This window comes from Drosophila mojavensis, unplaced genomic scaffold, assembly GCF_018153725.1.
Source record: "Drosophila mojavensis isolate 15081-1352.22 unplaced genomic scaffold, ASM1815372v1 contig_74, whole genome shotgun sequence".
Lineage (NCBI taxonomy): Eukaryota > Metazoa > Arthropoda > Insecta > Diptera > Drosophilidae > Drosophila > Drosophila mojavensis.
Genome location: NW_025318899.1, coordinates 25,304,325 through 25,323,960, shown reverse-complemented (window position 1 = coordinate 25,323,960; position 19,636 = coordinate 25,304,325). Strand labels below are relative to the sequence as shown.

At 42.3% G+C, this 19,636-nt stretch overlaps 2 protein-coding genes across 8 annotated transcripts; both read right to left on the bottom strand.

Moving 5' to 3' along the window:
- Positions 1–75: 75 nt before the first annotated feature.
- Positions 76–2,624, bottom strand: LOC6583583. The gene is made up of 6 exons (XM_002009213.3): positions 1,960–2,624; positions 1,743–1,897; positions 1,130–1,682; positions 788–1,061; positions 624–730; positions 76–437 (listed from the first exon to the last, which is right to left on the bottom strand). The coding sequence occupies exons 1-6, from the start codon at positions 2,315–2,317 to the stop codon at positions 142–144; spliced, it is 1,743 nt and encodes a 580-aa protein (XP_002009249.1). The 5' UTR covers positions 2,318–2,624; the 3' UTR covers positions 76–141.
- A 4,327-nt stretch (positions 2,625–6,951) lies between these two features.
- On the bottom strand, positions 6,952–19,588 carry LOC6583582 (CTP synthase). Of its 7 annotated transcripts, XM_002009212.4 has the most exons (5): positions 13,229–13,623; positions 10,813–11,039; positions 8,744–8,914; positions 8,187–8,688; positions 6,952–8,122 (listed from the first exon to the last, which is right to left on the bottom strand). In XM_002009212.4, the coding sequence occupies exons 2-5, from the start codon at positions 10,964–10,966 to the stop codon at positions 7,030–7,032; spliced, it is 1,920 nt and encodes a 639-aa protein (XP_002009248.2). In that variant the 5' UTR covers positions 10,967–11,039; positions 13,229–13,623; the 3' UTR covers positions 6,952–7,029. The 7 variants fall into 7 exon arrangements, with proteins under 7 accessions (XP_002009248.2, XP_015018430.1, XP_032586858.1 ...); XM_015162944.3 differs by lacking the exons at positions 10,813–11,039; positions 13,229–13,623 and adding an exon at positions 19,159–19,578; XM_032730967.1 differs by lacking the exons at positions 10,813–11,039; positions 13,229–13,623 and adding an exon at positions 18,812–18,863.
- Positions 19,589–19,636: the final 48 nt, after the last annotated feature.

The following is a 19,636-nucleotide window of genomic DNA, read 5'->3' as shown; positions in this document are numbered from 1 at the left end:
ATATGTCAAAGAGAAAGTTAACTCAAATCAACGATGATTCCCTTAACAGAAATCCACCACAATGTAAAGAGCCAGTTAATTTAAAAATCGATAAATAGTACTTTTATTCAGATAGATTAACAAAATGAGTAACATACGAATCTACTGAACAACGAAACATTGATAGTTTTTGAACATAAAAGGGGAATCATCGTCCGATATAAAATTCCTTTCTGGCTTCTCCGAACGAAAGGGATTTGTAGTAGGCGGAAGTACCACAGTTAAGTGGCGGTTAGATTGATTTAGAAATTGGCTCAAATCTAGCGGCGCTTCGTACTTAGTATACGATGTGACAACAATAGGGCATTTTATACTTAACGTCGCCCGTATAGTCTCAGGCCAGGTGTCTTCCAAGGCGTAGCCTGTAGCGCGATACAGGCCCGAATTGAAGAAGCAGACTGTAAATTAGCAAAGTAAATGATATTATTCAGGATTATATATGTATGTATATATACATATGTATAAATACTTATTACTTTAGTTCTAAATAAACATTACCCGTGTACGTAAAACACTAAAATACTAACTACAAATACATACATTAAGTATAAGCTATCAAGATACTGAAGTTTTCAACCAATTACCTAAATCAGGCTTTAGGAAATTAGGCTCCATGTAATAGTCGTGATAAAGGCGATTCTCAAAATGATATTGTATTGTGCGTTGTGCTTTTCGGCACAAACGACAGCATCTGAAAGCGAAAAAGGGGATGAACATTTTGTTTTCATTGAAGTCAAATACACTCAACCTAATCGTAGATAGTTGATCGAATGATATATTATTAGGATTAAGTTCTGGTCCAATGAATACGATATGCAAGGTTTCAAGTGCTGGTAAAGTGTGCAGCAGGAAAATTTCCCATTTCTGAAATACGTCCACTTCGAACTCCATTTCAGCTCCGATCAGATGAATTGTAAGCTGCGTGGCTCCCAGAAGTCCGCAAAGCTTAAGAGCAAAAAATGCTGTCAGCGGTCCAGTAGATACTTGTGTCAACGCCGCAAATTCGCACCCGTCAACCACATCTAGAAAATGAAGCATTAAATTTCTATCATTTCAAAAGGTAAAGTCAAGCCTACGTTCGATCACTTACTGAAATTTAGCTTTTTTAGTATTTGCTTGGTGTCGGAGCAGGAGCTAGGCCTCTCCCGCAGCACCTTGTCGGGCAAAGGAGGCTCCACGCGTCCAAACTTTGCCTGGAACATTACAAACGCTTTGAACAACTTGTAGGCGCTGCACCATTCGGCATGGCCGACACTCAGATGATCCTGCTTGTCCTTGCAGAAGGCAACCTCGCCGCACTGCGCACATGCTGTCAGCTTTTTGAACTTGTGCTCACGGCACTTTGCATGGCCACAGATGAACGGAAAGAGCAATACTTCCTGTTCCGTGGGCGTTAGGGATCGATTGATCGCCTGCTCCACTTGACGTATGCATACGATGCGGTACGATCGGAACTGCTCGGCACTGAAGTCTCCACACTTGTAGAAAATGTCGTGGCCCTGCCGCTCTGCCACTTGACGCAGGCCGCAGCATAGCTGACGGTGCTCCTGATCGTCCCGCATGTGCAGGACTGTGCAGTAGTAGACCATTGCACAGCCTTTGCACGGTATCGCCTGTCGCCCGCATAGATCCAACTTGCAATGCTGTGAAGGTCGATGATTTTATTTCAGTTGTCCAAGCTGCTGGGGCATGGATGCACTTACATTGCACAATGATGTCATAAAGTATTGGCGTGGCCTATATATGTACTCCACGTACTCGGCTTCCTCATCGGATGACTCGGCATCGGTCAAGGGCGCCGTGCTAAACATTTCGCCCAGTTGGCTAAGAAGGGCTCCCCTGGCAGCCTCAGTGGAACCTAGAGGGAATTATATAACATCTTACTTCCCACATGCACTACTATACACTAAATATATTTACCTTTTTGCAAGTTGCTTCCAATGCACTTCAGAAGATCATTTACTTCTTCGTCTTTACTGCCCAATGGGCTATGTTTCCGCAGTGGGAAAGGGGCTTTTGCCTGCACAATGGATGGATTTGACGGCGCCGAGTTGTTCGCCTTGGCCAGCAGTTTCTTGCGAAGAAGCTTTTGTATTAGGTTAATGACACTGGTATCAGGCTCTGCTCTGGCAGGCTCCGACTGGATCGGCTCCAAGGCGGGATTGGCATCAGCAGCACCACCGATCTCTCCTCCATCGGGCTCCGATTTGAGTTCTTTTGTTTGATTGCATTTGTTTCTAGGTCGATTACGTGCTCGCGTTTTCTTCTTGGCATGCATGGCGAGTCGAATCTCTTTGCACTGAATTCTCGTTGATTAATTCGCGTCTTCTCGCAGAGAATGCACACAACGTACTCATCGGAATGAACAATGAACTACATGAACGGCCAAGTAGAAGACCCAAGATAATTAGCTAGTCCGCTTATGCACGGCCACAGCCAAAAAGACATATAGCCAAACGCCACAGGCATATGCTCGTCTATTTGCGGACCTGGCTGGTTCAGGCGGCGGCAGTCGTCATGGCTTCGTTAAGCATTATCATGAGCGTTTGATAAATTTCTGCGACGGGCCAGAACAAGAGCAGCATTTATTCTGTGTCTTTTTGCTGGGTACCCAGTAGTAGACCATAAAATGAACGATTCGCTGATTATACAGTGCTTATCATAATTATAGCCCACTTTTAATCCACTTAAACGAATCGGCTGAAAATTTTTCCCAAATGGAATATTTCCTCAAAATCTTAAAAAATGAGTAGTTCAATATTTCAATTATGAATGGCAAAAAACTTTTTCACTTAAAATTCACGATTTAATAACGATTTCTTAAAAAGAAGTAAAAAACAAGGAAAAACAGCACCATTTTCTGTATCAAAATTATAGCCCATATTCATATTTTTGTAAAAAAAATCCGAATTCGTTGCGGATTAATGGAAAAACTAATGTTAATACTTAGTCCGGCCTCCATTTGTCTTAGTTAACTCAAAAATTCTCTTCCTCATTGAAACCACTAAATTTAATAAAAGGTCCTTTTCGAAACATTGTTATTTAGTCATTGTCGTTTAGAATTTGCGTTTTAAGATATCCAACTGTCTCCAACTGGCGATTTTTGGCATACACGCGTCTTGCAAGATTACCCCAGACATTTTTATCGGGTTGAGATCCCCAAAACATGCTGGCCAGTCAAGGACATCAACATGACATTCCTCCAAACACTCTTTTGTACGTCTGCTCACATGGATTCTGGCATTATCCTGTTGGAAAACCATTGGTTTCTCACGTAATTCTCTTGAATATGGAATGAGAATACTATCCAGAGCCTGAATATACTCTTCACTGTTCATTCGGTTCGTTACAAACTTCAATTCCCAGGTACCAAATAAAAAAAATGGACCCCAAATCATGACGGAGCCACCTCCAAAGTTTGTCCTTGAAAAAACATAGGATCCTTCCTCAAATCATGCTAATAAGTATCAAACCCATCAGGACCATCCAGGTTAAACTTCTTCCCATCAGAAAATACGACCTGTTAGGGTAAAAATTTATAAATATACTGTAAGCCAAAAGACGATGATTCAAACGCGCGTATGTCAGATCGGTCGCAGTATGTCCATCGGCAAAACCAAGTCGAGCAACCTTGTGGCGACTTAGCAACATGGATGCTTTGGTCAGTTTAGACCTATTTATGATTCCTGAGCTCTTAAGTACTCCCCAAACAGTCATCGCTGACATAGATTCGGCCACATGTGCGGCCAAAGCTATACAAGCGGTTGGGTTGTTGCTGGCTTTCTTAATAATTTTGCGTTTATCGTGCGCAATTAGTAACGGTTTTCACCCAGTACGTCTTCTTGATCCTTATTCTTCGGGGTTATCCAAAAAAATTTTAATTACACTTTGACTTTTTTTCAAAATTCGTAAAATACTCGAAATAGACTCTCCTGACTCGAAAAGTGAGAAAATACGGTCCTTTTCATAATAAGATAATTGTTTTCCAAGCGGCATCTCTTAAAAACTATCGAAATTTACTTAATTACAATGTCTGTAAAGACAAAAGTCTGTTCCGCACTTAATAAATTCAAATTTGCGACAGTGGGCTATAATTATGATACACAAAAATGCAAGCAAAAATGCTAGCACAGAGCAAAAGTTAACGGTTCTTTCTTAGTTTTCCATAAATTGAACTAAAATTTTGATAAAATCTACTGAACATGCTCCAGTCTATAATGTGCTGTAAAATTTATTTTTAAAAAACCTTAAAAATTTTGTTACAACGGGCTCAAAGTTTAAGTTGCAGGGTGGGCTATAATTATGATAAGCACTGTATATAAGTCTATATGCCTATACATATATACTACATATTACCCAAGTACATGCTGCTCGATATAATACTTGACGCGCTGTATATAAGCCTCTAACCTACTCTATTCAAAGTGCTATCCCAAAATAAACTATCTCTGGTTAGATCATGCTGGATGTCAACGTATTGTTTGAAATGATGTAAAACGTGCACCTGTTTGACAGCCACCTGTTTGACCCTTTATATGATATTATATTTCTTCTTATTATGTTTAATATTTCATTTTTGTAACTTTCAATTGCTATAAAATATATAATTTGTAAATATTTGTTGCCCATTTTCAAATGAAGCAGCAGTGGTATGTACCTGCACCCATTGAAATAGGGAATCCATCTATGTCCGTCCGGAAGTCTGGGTAAACGCATGGTATACAGTTATAGCGTCTTCCGGGACCCGTGTGCGTCGTTATAGCCAGATTCAACTTTATATTATAATTCTGCTAGTTTAATTTCTACATCTTCTGTATTAGTAACGATTATAACTTTTATAGCAAAACATTTCAAAATAAGAAATTTTTTTAAAGAAATTTAAAAAAAAATATTTTTAGTTATTATAAATAATTTATATGATAAATATCAAAAATAATTATTACTTTTATTAATTATTTTATATAAAAATCAAATCATAACTTTTATTTTCAATTTTTATAATAACAAGTAAGAAAGCTCTAGTCGAGACTGCCCGACTACGAGATCCCCTGAACCCTTCGAGGAACTGATGTTTCAATAATTATTCGCATATGCACACATACACGCACACACACAGACATTCGTACGCACTTAATTGTTTAATAACTTTTCTTGTGGATGGAGTATCCTCATGAAACTTTCAGATTATGAATATAACATAGATATGCATGTACTTCCCAAAGCACAAGTCTCTAGTATTTGAAATACGCCTTTTACAACCGAAAAACCGAAATTGTATAAAATGCATATAGGTGTAAATAAAAAAATTTGGAGACTCTAGCTTTAAAGATGTAGGAGATATAAATTTATTACTGGTTTTCGATAATGTTTTTAATCGATAACAAAATAACGGGCAAGTTATCGATATTTAAAACAAAACTCGATATGCGCATGCTATACACGGACCTAGGTAAAAATATTTCAAGTTTCTAACTCATATCTTCTGAGATCGACGCGTTCAAACATACGGACGGAGCTAAATCGTCTCAGCTCGTCGCCCTGATCAAGAATATATATACTTTATGGGGTCTGTCACGCCTCCTTCTGCCTGTTACATATATTTAAGAAAACCATTATACCCTTCCCATTGAAAATGGATTCAGGGTATAAAAATTAAAATTAAGAGTTATAGCTTAACTTTTATTATGAAAATTATAAATAATAATTGAATTGAAATATCTCTTGAATTAAAGGAGCTAGATCTTATATTTATATATATATGTATATATATATACTTGCAACTGACCTTAAAACGGGTTTGAGTCTAATTTGGAGTGGAAAAATCGCAATGGTATAAAAAACATTTAAGTATATATGCAAGAGATATAGACATCAGTTTTAACAAGAACGTCGCAGTCGGGCGTTACCAAATGCGCAATACTCACTCACATCCCATCAGCAATTTAGTAGCTAAGTATTGTAGAAAATTAAGTTGTTCCCAATTTGCTACGCCTCTACTGGGCGTAAAGCCCTCATTTTTGGTCAGTTCTTAGAACGAGTTAACGGTAATTAATTACAGGGTATTTTTCGATATTCCACGTCCCTAAAAAGGCGTAACAATTATTTTTGCCTCATCGATAGAGGAAGTTTCTAGTAACGCAACTATCCAAAAAGCTTCTAGCTATTATATTTTAGGAGATATAAACTTTTGCGGTCTGCCACGCCCCCCTTCATCTTCGGTGGTCAGCCCGAAAATACATATAAAATCCAGCGTTCTAGTAAAAATCTTGGAGATACAGTTTTATCCGATTTGCAACGCCCCCAATGGGCGTAGATATATCCGCCATAGCTCAAGATCTTCGGTTGCCGACGCGGATCTACATTCCAAATTTCAGCATTCTATCTCTTCAACTAATATGATTTCTGGCATATCATGATGGCCGGATCGGGGAACACTTTAACACTTTACAAATCGGTGATACACCAAATTTCAAAAAGTTTCGTTCATACGGACAGACAGACAAGACGGACATTGCATAGAACCAATATACTAATTCACTTTCGCGAATGAAATATAATTTGAAGCCGGTTTTTTGTAACGTTTGTTTCTTCAATACACGGAGCTACACAAATTTCAAACCTCTAGCCAGGGATTAACCCAGATTAACCCTAGGCAATTTCCAATTTGAGCCCCCGTTTTTCGCGTACTTGAAACCGTGATGATTGTTTCAAATAAATATATCTTTTACTCGGTAAAACAATGCCATTTAAGAATACAAATCTTTTTCTCTTGTTCATATTTTAATATCTTCATACAAATATTCAAATTTTTGTTTTCAATGAAGAATAGATTTCGAGACAGTTTCCATGCACTTTAAAAGTGTTGACAGAATTTTGTTTACATTTAGAGCCAAATGATAAGAGATTCTACAGTTCAATAGCTTTTACATATTTATTTCAAAACTTTATCTTAACTTTAATAGGAAAAACATGAACTGGAAGCAATTGAGCTCAATCTGATCTAGATCCACCACAAGCACCGTCGTCATCATTGTCCAAGGTGTGATCATTGGCGTTTAAGCCATTTATATTTCCATTCAATAGACTATTTAGGGGCTCACATTGGTTATCCGTGCTGGTGCAAGTGCTCGTACTGGTGCACTTCTTGTTTCCTTGGAGCTTAAGGGCTGCAAAACTGTGTGATACGCCATTGGCCGTTTCGTCCTCATCTGAAGATGCATCAGAAAGTTGACGTGGTGACAGGCGGCAGCCTCGCTCGATGTAGATCTGAAGCCTATCCTCGGCTGCTAGGATTAGACCAAGAAACGGAGGCGACGGCTTCAGTGGCCTTGACAAATATTCCGGATGATACTGGGTAGCCACATAATAGGGATGGTCCCGCAACTCGATAATCTCCATTCGATTCTGATCCACGTCTGTACCCACGAAGTTCATGCCAAAGCTTTCCAATTGTGATACATACTCAGGATTCACCTCATATCGATGCCTGTGCCGCTCGTCCACCGTCTTAGGATTGCCATACAGCTGTCGAATCGTACTCGGCTTGTCGGCAAATATTGTTCTTCGCTTGCCCAGACGCATAGTGCCTCCCATTTGTCCTTTATGATGCTCCGGCATATCGATGACCAACGGATGGGGTGTATCCGGATTTATCTCTGTGCTATTAGCATCTTTTAGGTTTGCTACATTGCGAGCAAACTCTATAACGGCCGCTTGCAGACCTAGACAAATACCCAAAAAGGGTCTCTTATTTTCGCGTGCCCATTGGCAGGCGCGTATTTTGCCCTCCATTCCACGTGCTCCAAAGCCACCAGGCACGAGTATGCCGTTGCTTTCGCACAACTTTTGCCACTCCTTGTGATACTTGGAAGGCTCACGCTGCAGAGTCTCATGCTCCAGCAAACATGATTCAATAAAGACCAAATTTGCCTTGCGGTTCACTGCCAATGCAGCATGTTGCACCGCCTTAACTACAGACGCATACGAGTCTGCAAATTTGGTGTACTTTCCCACAATAGCTATGTTGACCTCTCGCCGAACTGTTTCAGTGCGTCGAGCTAAAACCCGCCAATGCTGCAAGCACCTGGAAGTGCAATGGTAAACGCTGTTAAAATGTGCCTAAGCATTAGCTAAAGCTTATCTCTTACTTGGTTCGCTGGCTCATGTCGATATTCAGCTTAAGCCGCTCATTTAAGAACTCAATAACGCCATTCTGCTCCATCAGGAGGGGCACATGGTATATAGAGCTCAGATCATGTATACATATGACTTGGTCCGGGTCGACATGACAGAAATTACTAATCTTCTCTTTTACCTCTACCCCGATCGGCTTCTCAGAGCGACAAACAATCAAATCCGGGCTGAGGCCACATCCGCGAAGCTCCCGCACGGAACTCTGTGTGGGCTTTGTCTTGGGCTCCCCAGTGGCTTTAGGCAACGGCACCAGTGAAACGTGAGCTAAGCAGAAATTCTCGCGTTTTACGCGAAACTGAAACTGCCTGAAGGCCTCGACGAAGGGCATGCCCTCAATGTCGCCAATAGTGCCCCCAAGCTCGACGATGCAGACCTGCGGCTTGGAGGAGCCCTTGACGGGCTTTTCCGCGACACGCGCCACCCACTCTTGTATGGCATTTGTTATATGAGGAACAACTGCAATAAAAAGGACATTAGCACCACTCCATAAAGTGAGTCTTCTGATACTTACCCTGCACAGTCTGGCCCAGGTAGTCTCCCTTGCGCTCCTTTTCGATCACCATCTTGTAAATTTTGCCCGTTGTTATGTTATTGTCCCGGTGCAATGTTATATCGAGGAAGCGCTCGTAATTACCCAAATCTAAGTCAACCTCAGCTCCATCATCCAGTACGTAGACCTCACCTGTGAAAAACGATATTCTATTTTAACTTTACATGTAAAATATATGAACTAGCTGAGACTAAGCATTAGCTAAAGTCATTTATGCAATTGGTTCTTCCCTTGCTAATCACTTACCATTCATATAATAACCCACTATATACGAAAATAATGTCAATATTTGTCCCAAGCCCTCTTAGTAAAGATTTCGTTTTGAAAATAAACATAAAAGGTTTTTATTTGCAAATCTTTGAGCTTACGTTAAATGGCGCGCACCAACACCCATTTTGATAGCTGGGTAGGCGACGACGCTCAACTAGAAAATAGCATGGCATAGATAACTATGGATTATATTAATCTTTACGAACTAAACATTCAATGCGAACCCTTATATACAGTCTTTATATTCATGGAAATTAAGAGCGGCCGACTACTTGGACTCTTCAAGGTCTTCCTTGTACAGCTCTTTAAATATGAGCTTCTGTATCTTTGTGCGAATTCGCAGCTTCTGTGCAGCCGTCAGCTGCTTCATGTACGGATGCAAGCTGAGCAAATAGTGATAATCGTCATCATCGGGCACCAACGGAGCGTCCATTGTTGAGGAACCATTGAAGTTGCTGTCTTCGGAGAGGCGCGGCCTCTTCAGTTTCAGTGCAGGTATTAAACCATTGGCGTAAGAGTGTTGAGTGAAGTTCAGGTGCTCGCTAGCCTGGCTAACGGCGCCTCCACCAAAGTCTTCCTTCGATCCAACCGTGTGATGTCCGACGGATAGTGTTGGCAGAGGATGGTGTGCCTTGTTGTATAGCGGAGGCGGCGATACCGAGCGCTTTCCGCCCATCGCTCCCGCATTTCCTGTCGTGTTGGAGGTAGTAGTGGCTGGAGCTAGAACTGTGCCTGCCAGTTGCGTCGCCGTCGCCACGCCACTATGCGTGCTGGTGGTCACCACCGGCGGCGGGGAACAATGGGCAGATGCAGATGGTGCTTCCTGATTGGTGGGTGTTATCATCGCTGTAGTGACTGTTGGAGTCGGAGATCGAGTAGGAGTTGATTTCTTACTCAAGTCCTGCGCTTCCCTTTCCAGCTCCAATTCCATTAACTGGGCGCGCAGCAGTCCCGCCTTTATAAGTGCGTGCTGATGGGAAGCGACAAACGCCTCCTCTTGCGCTCTGATGACCCCCGTGGCCAGGGGCGTAGTGCTTATTTGAGTTTGTTGATGCGCCGCTGGCGGAGTGGGCAGACCATCCATGCTGCCGTCGCTGGCTTCGCCAGCACCATCCCCAGTCATGTCATCTTCATCATAGTCCTCGTCGCTATCCGGCAGACGACGTATCAGCCCGTTGGTGAGGTCTGGCTCGACTACGGTCTTCTCGCAGTCCTCGCTCTGTTGGTTGAAGTAATACGACTGATCCTGCTCGTTTTTCGGCAGACGATGGCGCATGTGGTCCGCTGCAGGTGATATGGATGCAAAAGTCAACAAAAGTGCAATTGGGCGTGCGATTGATTCCCGCCACGCTACTCACTTAAAAAGAGTAAGGCATAATAGTGCAACCATTTGGACTCAAATGTGGCGGGATCCACCAGAAAGTCCCCGTTGTCAGCGCGTGGAATGCGCTTGTACTCTACTCTGAAGTTGTCCCGCAGTCCCTTCCACTTTGCTTTGAGCACAATTTCTGTAAAATTCGGTGCAGAGAATCAGCAAAGTATAATCAAATAACGCATTACTTTTACACGTCTGCCCATAGAAGAAGCTACTCCGAAGGCACAACGTCTCCTCTCCTCTGCTATTATATTAGTTCCTTCCTTCTTCTCTTTCCGTAAGCTATGTAGTTATCTCGTCTTCGCTTCGCACTCGATTCGCCGCAAAGTTGTGCCTCGAGAATTGCTTCGTCCATGTGGCCCCGCGCTGCTGCTATCGTACTTACTCGGTAGCTTGTGTGTGCTGCTCAGCTCGTCCCACATTTGTTCGAGGAAGGCCTTGTTGCAGTGGAAGTTGCGGTTCCATATTGCCGGCCTCTCTTCAATGTCGTGAATGAATTGTTCCACATTTAACACAATTGTTGATTTTTTTGGCGCCATTTTACGGGATTCTGCTCCCACACTCTGTATTTTCGTTACACTTCAGTCACACGCGTCGGTTCTCTATTAGCGCCTGTCAACAACGAATGCAATTCCAAATTTGAGAGACAGCACACATACACCCACATAAGAAGGGCGGACAGATGACTCGCACATACACACACATATACATATACGAGAAAAGCGAAGGCGACGAGGGAGGAGAGGGGAGGGGAATAATGTTTCGCATTAAGCTAACCGATAAATCAACAAGCTTTCGCTATTGTAGACCTGTTGATAAGACACATGCATCTACGCGCGCTGCTCCCCGTAATTGAAGCATCATTAGTTCAATAAATACTAATATACCCTGAATACAGTTTGCATAATTTTTGTCATTAAGATTTCATATAAATATTTCTTTTGATAAACTATCTGTTTTTGAATAACCGATTCAGCAGATTCATAGGAATATCAAAGAAGGTAGAGAATGGTAATAAGCCAGGAATTAAAGATGTCATTTGGAAGTCAGTGGCCAACACCTCTGGCAACATTTTCGAAATGTAGCGGAACACGACAAACAAATGGCAAAAGCTTCATTCAAGAGTATATACATATATGCACATTGTATACTAACATATATACATGTGCACTTGTGTGTCTGTGTGAGTGTGTCTGCGTATGTAAATGGCTCAGCAACACCAATAACGCAGAGCTGGGCAGGCAGCAGAAACGCGAACTGAACACAACACAATAACTTCATTAAGATTCCGTGGCCTGCGACGATGCCATTGCTGCAGCCTGTTTCAGTTTCTGCTGCTGCTTTGGCGTGCCAACGAATTTGCAGCTGACGGCTAGCCCCCCTTTTACCGACCCAGCATGCGAGCCCCTCACGTCCAGTCATCCTCGTCGTAGGCCTAGCAGCTACAGCTACAGGAAACGCTGGCCCGTCGCTATCGCGCAGCGAAGCGGAGAGAGAAAGAAGCAAAATCAAATTATAAACATACGCCAGGCTGCGACAGCCATGCAGTGAGCGTCCCCTCCCCCTTCTCCTCCTCCCTATCACACTCCACGACCCCTTCGGCGTTCTCTTCTCTGTCCCATTCAAGCAAAACACAAGCTGCCGCCTCTGTATGTATGTGTGTGTGTGTGTTTGTGCTCGTGTGTGTGTGTGTGTGTGTGTGTGTGTGTGAGTGACTCAGACTCAGCCGTAGCCAGTCAGTTAGTCAGTCATGCAAAAATGCTTGCAGCCGCTGCCATCGCAATTGCCGCTGCCACCTCCGCCGCTACCTCGTGTACGGAGTGCGAAATACTAAAGCAGAGGGTGGGGGGAGGTATGAGACAGAGAGGGACGCAGTTGGTGAAGTTCCTTCCAGCCAACCAGCCAGCCAGCCAGCTAGTCAGCCAGCCAGCCAGCCAACAAGCAAGCAAAAGCAATTTCTGGCGGCGCGAGTCTGCGGCAAGCTTGCTGCAGGCTGAACTGCTAAAAGGCAGGCCAGACGCCCATCAGGCCAGGGCACCGTCAAGCAGTCAGCAGTGGCGGCAACAGCAACGGCAACGGCAGCAACGACGATGGCGACGGCGACGGCGACGGCGACGGCGACGGCAGCGCAGACAAATAATGCGTCACGTTGCGCAGTCGTTAAATTTTCGTTTTCGTCGTTGCTGTTTTTATGTGCGACAGCAGCTTGTTGTGCAGGAGCGGAGGGGGTCTGGGGGAAGGTCTGAGGATATTAGCTTTGGAATGAGCTGAGGCCAGCTGCTGCCGCCGTTGCTGCTGCTGCCGTTGTTGTTGTTGTTGTTGTTATTGTTGTTGTTATTGTTGTGTTGAGGTGCTGGTGGTGCTAGCTGCTTGCTTGGTTCAGCTTGATGCCAAGAAACTCGCAAGTTTGGCTGCCGACGCCAATAAAGTTATGAGCCAAGCGAGTGACAGACACAGTGAGGCCTCATTCGAATGGCCAAATGACCACAATAAGTAAATGAGGTAGCGTATAGGACCTGAATTCTATGCACCCAATCGATTGGGTTTGCAATATTCAAGATTATCTGTTTTTCTACTCTTTTGTTTCTCAATATATTTCAGTACTGTTCAGTGGGAGATCGCGTTTCCTGAGATCTTATTTCAGAGTATATGCATATATATATACATGTATATATGTGTGTGTATGTGCGCATAATGAGCGTTGGCCATTGTCAGTTGAGGTAGGGAAGACGGATGGGGTAGCTCCAGTTTAAACAGTTGTCGACGACTTTGTTGCTCTACGAAATCAATAAAACACGCACCGTATGAGCGTATATATTCACGTAGCTGCCCCTCCCCTTCCGCCTTCTTACTGAGTGTGTGCGTGTGTTAATGTTACACACATGCAAAAAAATCGCGCGGGCCACGAAATGCGCGGAACTTGCGTGAGACGTGGTGGGTGGTTGTGGGCGATTGTGGGCGGTGAACGTCGTGTTTATAATATTTCGCTTTAAGATGACCTCGACCAACAGTGGGACAATCTGACCGGCCGACTGTCTGCTGGCCGCGGCACTCGCAAATCGGCCGTAAGCACAAACTCAATCCGAGCCGAATCAAATCGAATCAAATAGAAACGGACCGAGCCCAACAGAAGCGAAACGGGACGGAACGAGACGAGACGAAACGAAAGAAGGCGAACCAGTGCTGATTGCAGTCAGCTTACAACTGAAATTGAAAATTCAGCAGAGCAAAGTGCGAAGCGCCGCCACCGCTGCCGCCATGGCCGGCGCAGCGCGAGCGTGGCGACCGCGACAGGCTGCAGTCAGAGCCAAAGCAGACAGAGCAGACAGAGCTGACAGAGCTGCCATAGCCCAAGCCCAAGCCCAAGCCTAAAAGCAAGCGAGCCAACAAAACGTGCCAACTAACATAGCGGCAGCGCCAGGGCAGCAGTGGCGGCATCGGCAGCGTAAACGGCGGCGGCTGCGGCAGTGGCGGCGGCGGCAGGCAAAAAACAGAAACGCAAAAAACGCCAAGCAGGCAGGCAGAGCACAGCAGAGCAGAGCCATAGCTGTAGCTGTAGCTGTAGCTATAGCCAGTGCCAGTGCCAGTGCCAAAGCCATGCCACAAGCTTTTGCGACGACGACGACATGCGGAGGACATACATATATACAAACACTTGTGCATGTGTGCAAAAGTATGTGTGTGCATGTGCCTGTTTATGTGTGTTTGGATGTATATATGTATATTATGTGTGTTGGTGTGTTTTGGGGGCGCGTACAAACGCTAAAAACAGCCGCCTCCGTTGCCGTTGCCGTCACCATCACCATCATCATCACCATCGCCTATATCAGCCCCCCGTTGCTGGCAGCGTGCTGCCAGTTGCTGCCTCTGCCGCAGTTACTGCTGCTGCTGTTGCTGCTTTTGGGCATTTATTGCGCCCGGCATTTGCCGGCTAGTCAGGCGCGCGCACACATACATACATACATACATGTGGTGTCGCAATGTGTATGCGTGCGTCTGTTTATGTGTGTGTGTGTGTGTGTGAGCATAAGTGCGCGAGAGGCGGGTGTACGGTGCCGGTGGCCCGGTCTGCTGCTGTTGTTGCTGTCGACGTCGTCGTTTTGCGCATGCAGCCGCAGCAGCAACAACGACAACGACAATCAACGCGCGGAAGCGAGCGAAAAGCATAAACCATGGAGATGGGAGGATTGTTAAAATCACGCGACAGGAGGCAAGCAGTCAGACAGCCAGTCAGCCAGCCAGCCAGCCAGCGAGTCAAAGCCAGCTCACAGCGCTAAAATGAATCGCCGGCTGCCGTTGACGTTGGCGAATGGTTTCGGGCCTGTCGTTTGCACGCAGCGGCTTTCAGGGAGCGAGCGGTATAATGGGGTGTACATTTTGTTAGCTGGTAGGCTGGTTGGCTAGCTGGCTAGCTGGCTGGCTGGCATTGGATGTTGCAAGCGTCAGGCGTTAATTGCTATTCCCCCACAGAGGGAGTCGAAATTGTGGAAATGTGCAAGCAGCTGGGCAAATAAAATGAGCCGCAATGTTAGAAGAGCTCAATTTTATTCGAATTATACTTTATATCAGATTCATTATATACAATATAAATGTTGCATATGGGACATAGGGTCCCTATAATATCCTGCTAGGCCGAGGCTGCTACACAGAACAACAAGCATCCGCTACAACAGCAATTATAACGTGAACGAAATTTTATTTTCCATTTCACTTTTTGCACATTGCCGTCGTCATCGTCGGTGCCATTCGAAAACGTGTGTAAATGCTCAAGCAGAAGAAAAGAGCAACAACAATGAGCCATATGTCAGCGCCAATGGGGGAAGGAGAAGGAGACGGAGGAGAGAAAGCAACAGCTGCTAACAATGTTGACGCGTCGAGTCGACGGCGTTCGTCGAGGCTGCCCAAAACGAACGACAAAATAAGCGTGAGCCAGACTCTTAAGGCGCTATGCGAGCGAATCTACAGGGAACGACGGGATAAGCGCAAAACGCAAAGCGAAAAAGGTAAAACATAAAACAAAACTTGCGAAAACGTCGACCATACGGCGGCTAAGGCTAGTTAATAATGATCATGATGCTGTAGATGATAAAACGTATTAAGCAATACAATTCGTTTATGAGCCTGCTGGGCTGAAAGGCTCGACGGACAATATGGCGTCCCTCATCCCACAGCCACTGCCCCAGCCCACTGTCCACATGCGACTCACTCCCGAAATTAACGCCAAGCAAATGGGGCACAAAGCGCGCACACGCATGTGCCGCATGCGGCACGCTGCCAACGCTGGCGTTAACGTCTGCGCCGCAGCCAACAGCGACGCCACTGAAGCCCTCGCCGAATCCCTTACCCACACTAATACAGCAGCAAAGCTTGCACAATAAATGAGCAAAAGCTGCACAAAATGCAACGCAAACGACCCCCAAAACCGAAAGCGAGCCGCTGCCCAATGTGAAAAATGCAAATGACAGACAGTAGACAGTAATTCGTGGTGGAAATCAACGTGTGAGCTCGACAGACAGCAGACAGCAGACAACAGACTGCATACTGCATACTGCAGGCAACCGGAGCACAACGTAACCAACTTAACCACCCACCATCAAATGTGATTACGGTAGTCTCTAAAAGCAGAAAGTGCAGAATAACTTGCCCTTCCCACTGTGAAGATACCCTATGCATAGCTAACAAATATCATCATCATCATTTATCAATTATAAATTACAAATATGTATGTATGTATGTATGTATGTCTAACTCAAATATCAATAGGTGTTGTAAAATGATTGTACGAAATGCTTTTTAGGCTAGCTAAATAAATACAGGGTATTAAAAAACACAACATTGGCGGCTTTTATGGATTGGTTTTTAAATTCCATTATAAAACATTTTACTTTTGATTGATTTGTTTAAGTAATTCAGACAGCACACATCTTATGTTTTATATCTGTATTCATGTTTGTTATGGTTAAAATAGCAAATCTATGCAGTCCATGCATGCACGCACGCTAATGCAAATATCCTCACATGCATCCATTGCTGAAACGCTCAATTTCCAAGGCGCAGTGCACCAACAACTTAAGTGCCGCTTTCTGTTACTACACGCTTTTCGCAACCAAAACAAAAATACACATGCATACACATACATACATATACGTATGTATACTTGGCTTGTCCTTTTCAATTTTATGTGTTTACAGTTGAACTTTACAGTTAAATGCCTTATCCGCAATTCGAACTATGTATGTACATATTTACGTATGTATGGATAGTAAATATTTTTCGAGACGAACTATAATGATGTATTCTCATATAGTAGGCAACACGACATATGTTTGTACATACATACATATATATACATATGTATGTAGAAATTTACAAGCTCTGATGTATACAACTAATCTGATTTACTTATGCATACATTTTGGCTGTATGTATGTATGCAGACTAACTAGCTGAGTTGAACTTTATATACGACCATGTAAAAGCAAAGGGATTGAGAATAAAGCGTAACGACTCGCCTGCTCCCTCTCCTACACAAATAAATTGAGTATCGAAGTCAGCTGTTGGCATAACCCGTTGAACAAACCAAGAAATAACCTCACTCAATCACTCAACACAGCACAGCAGCACAGAGAAACCAAGCGAATGCAAGAAGAGGCGAACAAGGCGCTAAGAAAATAAAACATGAACGAAAAAAACTTTCGTATTCAATGTCAAGCACAAAACGAAAATAAAAGGAATGCATCGAACAATCTCATGAATGCTATCTACATACATATGTATGTATATATTAATACATAGTTTGTGTTTGAATATTAATGCATACATATGTACATACACACACCTAGATAATTGTGGCGTTGTATGTGTCAGTGTTGCCAATTTTTGTTGAGCAAAAAAAGCTGTTTTTGTGGGAAGATACTTTAAAAAAAGCTGACATTTTGTGAAAAAAACGAAAAAAAAAAAGCTGATGGTTTTTGCTTCGATTTGATTGATATTTAAATATATTTTTAGTAACTAGAAGTCATGGCAGCATTTATTCAACCGTGGCAAGCAGTATCTGTAAAGTTTTACACTATATAGGTTTTACCTGACGCTTAAAATTGAGTAAGCTTATCAATATTCATTTTATTGCGTAGTTATGTTTTTACAGTATTGACCTGACTAAAACTTCGTACCATGGGCATGGACCATGGCAAAGAAAGCAATGCCATTGCAAAAGTGACCAAGTCCCTACATTTTTTATTTCCTCCCGAATACTTATAAGCACACCTCTCACCCGAAACTATGTAGAGTCTTAAGAATTTCCCCACTGAATTGGGTGAATATTCTTATATTGGTGTTCAATACTTTCACTGTTCTTTGAATAGAATAACTCTAGTATTGGAACGATACTATTGTTGTTTACTCGCAAAATATATACATATGCAATAAAACGAATCAACATTTTTTACTATTTGAAAATTTTCTGGCTACCTATTAACTAAAACATATTTAGTTAACACATAAATTTTTGTACTAGAGCTATCAAATGAGTTGCACACATTCTTTTTAATTGCTTTATAAGCTCTGTTAGAGAATTTTTACTTTTTATTTACATAGAATCAAGAAGTTCGATATTATTGCTCACAATAAGTTATATTGAATAAAATATAAATCATATTTTAGTTTAGTTAGTCCCACTCTATTATCGATTGGTTCATTCATAGAAAATTGACCTAATGAACTATTTAGTTTTAAGTCAACTGCAATGACAAACACTCGTACATACGATTAATCGCTACAAATTATGATAAATTGACCAGTAAAGAAAAAAGCGGAAGAAAAGCAAATCAGTTTTTAAAGAATCCAGAATTCCCGCTGCCCGCTGTTTTTGAATTTTTCCGCAATTGGATTTTCAAAAAAGCCAGATTTGACGGGAAAAAGCTGATTTGGCAACACTGGTATGTGTGTACATTTATACTTTTTGAACGTATATATTTGAGTATCTACATACATACACATGTATTTTATAAAAAACATTGTATAAATAGTGAAGAATTTACATATTTTTATATTTCAATTAACTTTATTTAGTTTACAATTAGTAATGCCCATTATTGTTTTTAATTTAATCGACCTTGCTATACATTTACTTACCGCAATATAAATCTCCGAACCTAGGTCAATATATATTTATAGATTTCAGCTTATCTAACCCATGAATAAATATTTTTGGAATACGCGCGCCAATACGAAGGTATCATATAATAGGTTAACTATAAGTTGGATCAAGAACGCAACTAGAAAACTTTTGATTTTCTTACGATTTCCCATGTTTGTATACCCAAATTTCAATACTATATTAAATTATTCTTATGTGTATACATTACATATAAAATGATTCGTACCACTTACTATACGAAGATGTTTAAGGTGTTGGATCATATTATATGAAGCATTTGAACTTGGGTCCATACATGAATGCACTGGTAGACACAAAAGTTGGCACAAAACAAATTCGTCTTGCCAAAGCGGAAGACGGCGACGGTATTCTCACACGTGTACACATACATACATACATATGTACATTCGCAAAGAGCGGTGCAAATTTGTGTTTACACATATACAAGTACATATGTATATGTATTTTCTTATTCATATGTATATGTATTTGTTTTTGCGCCATTTTCGCCTTAATGTATGTATGTACATATATGCTAATACGATATTTAATAGGCTTCAATAAATAACCTACCATGCTCATAGGGAGAAAATGTACCCGCGTCGATATTAATGTATGGGTCAATTTTGATCGAAGTGACATCTAGGTTGCAGGACTTAAGGATTCTGCCGAAGGAAGAGGCAATGACACCTTTGCCAACACCACTTATAACGCCTCCCGTAACCAAAATGTATTTCATTTTATTTATTATCACTTTATGCTTATTATATTTGAAATATTGTTGATGTTCTTAACTTGTATTATGCGCAATTAGAAATACATTTACTTGCGCAATGCCTAACAGTATCTTAAGAGTTTGTCACTTTGAGTCATTTAATATAATTGATTGCATCTAGTTGTCATATTTATTAGTATTTTTATAGGAAAGTATATTTTAATAAGACATGACATTTATGAATTTCACACGTGTTTTAGTAAATTGCCAACTTGCTAGGGCTGCAAGTCCATCGATGGGGTCTATCGATAGTATCGATGGATTTGGTCTGTCATG

Excerpts from the sequence above, each read along its gene's own strand:
- LOC6583583 (XM_002009213.3), bottom strand. The coding sequence starts at position 2,317 with ATGCATGCCAAGAAGAAAACGCGAGCACGTAATCGACCTAGAAACAAA. Across the intron at positions 1,683-1,742 it reads TTATGACATCATTGTGCAAT|CATTGCAAGTTGGATCTATG; the intron begins GTAAGTGCATCC and ends CGACCTTCACAG. Across the intron at positions 438-623 it reads TTTCCTAAAGCCTGATTTAG|TCTGCTTCTTCAATTCGGGC; the intron begins GTAATTGGTTGA and ends GCTAATTTACAG.
- LOC6583582 (XM_015162944.3), bottom strand. The coding sequence starts at position 19,324 with ATGAAATACATTTTGGTTACGGGAGGCGTTATAAGTGGTGTTGGCAAA. Across the intron at positions 8,689-8,743 it reads CCTGGGCCAGACTGTGCAGG|TTGTTCCTCATATAACAAAT; the intron begins GTAAGTATCAGA and ends TTTTTATTGCAG. Across the intron at positions 8,123-8,186 it reads GACATGAGCCAGCGAACCAA|GTGCTTGCAGCATTGGCGGG; the intron begins GTAAGAGATAAG and ends TTGCACTTCCAG.